We start from the raw sequence: 5,618 nt of genomic DNA, 5'->3' as shown, positions 1-5,618 counted from the left end.
GAAACTTAAGCTCTGTGGCTGCTGAAAAGAAGATGCTCTTCCAGGGCACACTTAGAAAACTTCAGACTGTTTATGTGCATCTGGAACTGGTCAATTTTATCACTAAGTTAACTGTTGTTCATATTCTGAGATCCTAGAAGTTAGTTAATTTTATCACAGAACTAATTCCTATTCTTTGTCAATTTATCCAGAGATGTTAAAAGCAACCAACCAACATCATCATTTTCCTTATTTTTCTACAAGCTGTCAATATACGGAGTCAACAAATCCACTGCCCCCCACAATTGGTAAATCAGGATACATATATTTATTCCCTGAGGTTTGTAATATAGTACATGTCATGAGCTTTTAGGAGATAATTCAGGAGAATTTAGGAGCTCCCAGGAGAGGCTTAACTAATTGAAAATATTGGTCTGTTCTGCATATTTAAAACATTCATACTTACACTTCCGTTACTCTAGAACCCTTCCTGGTAACAAAATCTATATGTTAGACTTCTCTAGGGGAAGGGGTATATGTGTGTAATAGACTAACATATAGGCTGTGGTCCAGCTAAACCAACAATGGCTTCATAAGAACCAAAGTTCTAAAAATCTAGTAGTTGCTCAGTCCACCAGGACAGGTGTCTCAACTGGTCTTGGAATCCCAAAAAACTAGGCTATAATTCTCATGAAGAAATGAACTTACTAGTAAGAGGAGAGCAAGCAGTCGTTGAACAAACGCTCCCTTTTCCCTTGTCCTTATATAGACTTCCAGCAGAAGGTGTGGCCTAGATTAGAGATGAACTCAGAATATCTGGATAGAAGTAAATCTTCCTACTTCAAATTCATCAGAAATTTCCCATAGAGGTGCTCTATATTTGGGGGGGTTAGTTAATTCCAGATGTAATCAAGTTGCCATCCTAGAATAGCCGTACAAATTAATGGGTTTTATTATGCCATCTTTGTATATAGATTATGCCTTATTCTCATTCATTCCCCTCACATTCCCCTCCTTCTCTTATTCACCTGGTTCCCTTTTAGTCCTCAATTAATTTTCCCTCTGGCTTTCCTAGTACCTGAATCCCATTCCTTCTCTACTTCTCAGTCCCTTAAGACCTCCCCCCATGACTCTCTTGCTAATTTTGTGACCTACAAGCACATGTATATAAATACACACATATATAATGCTAAAGCCATGTCTTGCATAAAGAAAACACAAAGCTATATATACTTTCCTCCCTGGACTAAACTTCTTTTCTGAGTCTGGCTTATTTCACTTAACATAATGAAAGAAACCTAAATTTTAATTAGTTTTCTTTGTCTCTCTCTGGGTCCCAAGGCCTTACCTAAGCTAGGCAAGTACTCTACTACTACTGGGTTACACCCTAAAGTAAGGTCTTTCTTGTCTACTGCTTAGCCTTTCAGGGTAGCTGGAGTTCCAGGCAGAGTTGTAGTACAACTAATTTAAGCTTATCATCGACTACCTTACAAATAGATTAAACTCAGACTATGGTTATTTTATTTGGCATTGACAATTACTGGAAGGTAACCCCTAATCCACTCTTTTGACTGCTGGCCTGGCTACCTCCCCTGCAGTGTACCTCAGATACTTGCTGTTTCTCATGGTCTATTTCCCCCATGATGGCTCCCCTGCATCCCCTAGTACTTCCTCCTTCTATTATCTTTTTCCTTCAAACAGGTTACTCCAAACCCACCTACCTCTAATCCCTTCAATAATTGGTTGTAACCAATTTTATTTACAGAATAGTTTTAAATTTAGGAACTAGGTTTGCACAACAAACATATAAACGAGAGAAATCACTCAATTTAGCATTACAATAGCAAACCATTACAATACAGACCAAACCTCTATGAAAATTTACCTATCTCTGCTTTCGATGTTGATGTAAAAATGCTGGCATTACAGCTTCACCCCCAATGCTTCAGTTTTTACATGAGTTCCAAATATTATACTCAGTTCTTCAGGTTTATATGACAAGAAGTTTTACCTCCTGAGCCATCGTTCCACTCCCTCTACCCCAACCTAATTACTTAACATCTTTCTCTGAGAGTAAAAACAGAGAGGAGTCTTTAAATATTTTCTTTTTTATTATTTTTTAATTAAAATGTATTTTTTTTTGTAGAACTTCACACAGTCTGTGAGTTGTTTCTGGGGTGTTCAGAGCATTCTGGGGTTAGTATCCCATTATCAGTGACTGTATATTATATCTGTTCTTTTGTGACTGGGTTATCTCACTCAATAACAATGCACAGATAGAAGAGTCTGCAGGTGAATGAGGTAGAAGATGTCAATTCCTCATTCACCCAGGAGTGCCCCATAGAAGTTTAAGATAGTTAGCGTACCTCAGACTAAGGGCTTTACAGAATATTGGCTGAAAGTTTAAGACTGGTTATTAGTGCCTTTGAAAACAGGTCTGAATTTATGTTGGTTAATTATCTTACATTTACAAGTTTAAGTAGTTTATAATTCTGAAATGACTGGAGTCTAATGTTCCATCAGGTCTTCCTATATAGTATATAGGATGCACTATATCTCAAAATATACATTTTCATTTTATGACTGTTTTGTTTGTTGACTTATTTATTTTACTGGTGAGGATAAAACTCAGAGCCTTCTGCATGCCGAGCACATATTCTATCTCTGTGCTATATAGACATCCTGCCCTGAGCTAAACCTCCTTAAAGAACTTTAGCTAAATTAAAAAATCCCAACAAGTAGTTCTCATATTTATTTAGTGTTTGCATTATATTTCATTTTCCTTATTTTTGTACAAACTAATAATTTAAGTAATATGAAAAATTGATTACCACCTCTGAGGAAAGGAAAACTGTTTGTGTCCTGAGGTTATTATTTCCCTAACAATTACAAGAATACCAGCTGTTTCATCTTTGTTCATAACTATAGGACACTGTGCACACAAATCAAAATGATAGGCCAGTGATGTGGCTCCATGGGTAAAGGCACTTGCAGTGAAAGCTTCATAGTTTTAGTTTGATCATCAGCTTTCAAACATGTCTTTTCATCTCTGTATGTTCACAGTCACATGTGTGTCCTCACACACACACACACTCACACACACACACACACACACACACACACACACACTAATAATAATAATAGATTTGGTTTTTATTGATGATGGGATGAAAATAAACACTATGAGTTACTGGGTTGTTTGTGGAAAAATGCATTTGTTTTAAGATATCATTCTTTACAATTTCAGTCAAACTACAGGAAAATTTTAGCTGAAAGGAAATGCAAGTCTTGGGTAGCAATTTATAAAATAAAAATTTGGCCCAACTGCAATGTGGCATTAACTTCTTCTAAAATGTTTTAATATTACTGGCTGGACATCTTGGTTATAATAAAAAATGACTTATAGTTTACAAAGCACATGGATACTCTTTTGAAGGAAGCAGACAAAAATAATTGAGCTATTGTTTCAGGGAATAAAAAGAATTAAGTGATAAATCAACTGTGCTGTATATATAAATGACAGTGACACAGCTGAATTGCTCACAACTGACCACTACGGGACAACTATAGCCTAGATAAAAGGCTACAAAATGGTTAGCCATGCTTTCTTACAAGCATCTCTAAAGTGTTTGAAGGCAGGAACAAAATTCTGTGTTTATAATTGACCACGAAGAGCCAGAGCAGCAACTAACCCTTATCTTGCTGCAGTTTTGTAGCAATTAGCACATTACAGGAGCCAAAGACTGTTGCAACTTCAATATGAGACTGTTGCTGTGTGGGGAAAGCATAAACTCTGTTCTTCAATGAAGTAGAAGCCTTCTTAGTTGTGTTCAGTGTGGTAGAATAACTAAAATATATATCGGATATGGTATAATAGAAAAATTTTAAAGGCCAAAAAGCCCAAACAAAACAAACAAACAAATGAGTGTTTTCTGTCTTTAAAAATGACTAAGTCTGGAGATGTAGCTGAGTTGGTAGAGTGCTTATTTTGCTATTCAAAGCTCTGAATTCAATTCCCAGAACTGTGTAAGTGGTTGCAGACCAGTCTTCAGAAGGCAGAGACAGAAGAAACAAAAGTTCAAGATCATCTGACTACTAATGAGTTAATGATTACCTCAGAATACCTGAGACCCTGTTTCAAAAATGAACAAACTATAAACTATGAAGAAAAGCATTGGAGACTGTACACAATCCAGCAGGCCTATAATCCCAACCCCTGGGGAGGCTGACTGTGCTTCAGTGTTGAAATTTTGTCTCGTGTATAAACAAACAACACAAAAAAGAAGGAGAGGAAAGGAGGGAGGGAATAGAAAAGGAAAGAAAGGAAGGAAGGAAAGGGAGAAAGAAAGAAAAAAGAAAGGAAGGAGAAAAAAGAAAGGAAAAAGTAAAAAGAAAAAAGAGAGAGAGAGGGAAGGAGGGAAGAAGGACGATAAAGGAAAGGAAAAAAGAAAGGGGAAAAAGAACTGAGAGAAAGAGAGAGATGAAAGTAGGCTGTGACTACCCAGCTAGATTTTCACTAGAAACCCAAGCCTTGTGCCTTTGGAGATTGTGACATCTGGGCATTGAAGGAGAGAGACATTGTGACACGTGGGTAGTAGAGGAGGACAGAGGAAGGTTACCGACCAGTGCATGGACCTCTCCTTCATACCTTTGCCTGAGACCAGAAGAGCAGCTGCTCTCCCAAAGTTGCAGAGACTTGTGCCCAGGAACCTGGTGCAGAGCGGACCTGTAGCGGTGATGACAACAGCATCTTGTATCCTTTCATCTCAAGCCATCCAACAGGATAACATCTACGGTCTTTCTCAAATAACTGCCAGTCTTTTTATTAGTAACTCTGCAGTAGCTAACGACAGGCTGACCCTGTCCAACAACCACATCACCACGGTTATCAATGCCTCAGTGGAAGTAGTGAACACGTTCTTTGAAGACATTCAGTACGTTCAAGTGCCGGTGAGCGATGCTCCTAATTCTTACCTCTATGACTTTTTCGACCCTATAGCTGATCATATCCATGGCGTGGAAATGAGGAATGGCCGCACGCTGTTGCACTGTGCTGCAGGAGTGAGCCGCTCAGCAGCCCTCTGCCTTGCCTATCTCATGAAGTACCACACCATGACCCTTCTGGATGCGCACACATGGACCAAGTCCTGCCGTCCCATCATCCGCCCCAACAATGGCTTTTGGGAACAACTGATTCATTACGAGTTCAAGCTGTTTAGTAGGAATACTGTTCACATGATCTACTCTCCTATAGGTCTGATTCCTAACATCTATGAAAAGGAGGCCTATTTAATGGAGCTAATGTAAGCCGCCCATCCCTTCCCCTGTTTGGATCCTACACCAATGTAAAAACAATGACCTTGGACCTCTGGTTGGTTTTAAAAAAGAAAGAAAGGGGAGAAAAGACCTTGTGAATGGAGTAGGATCGGGGAGAGAAGGGATTGAACATTTTAATTATCATATCTTCAATAAAGTTGAATGCAAAATGATGAAATGTTTCTAGATCTTATCTTCAAAGAATAAAATTTAGTAAATAGAAGATGGTGAAATATTTCTTACCTCTTAAGGAATCAGTCAGGCTGCTGGAACCTGGCAGAAGGCAGGAGATGGGAAAAGATGTGGATGTAGGTGTGAGGTAA

At 38.4% G+C, this 5,618-nt stretch overlaps 1 protein-coding gene across 1 annotated transcript; it reads left to right on the top strand.

Moving 5' to 3' along the window:
• Positions 1 to 4,716: 4,716 nt before the first annotated feature.
• DUSP21 (dual specificity phosphatase 21) lies at positions 4,717 to 5,286 on the top strand (the record flags this gene model as incomplete). The annotated part of the gene is made up of 1 exon (XM_080911021.1): positions 4,717 to 5,286. One exon carries the CDS (start codon positions 4,717 to 4,719, stop codon positions 5,284 to 5,286), a length of 570 nt encoding a protein of 189 aa, XP_080767147.1.
• Between the last annotated feature and the right edge of the window lie 332 nt (positions 5,287 to 5,618).

This window comes from Micromys minutus (assembly GCF_963924665.1).
Source record: "Micromys minutus genome assembly, chromosome: X".
Lineage (NCBI taxonomy): Eukaryota > Metazoa > Chordata > Mammalia > Rodentia > Muridae > Micromys > Micromys minutus.
Note: the sequence above shows the minus strand (reverse complement) of the source record. Positions and strands in the feature narration are given on the sequence as shown.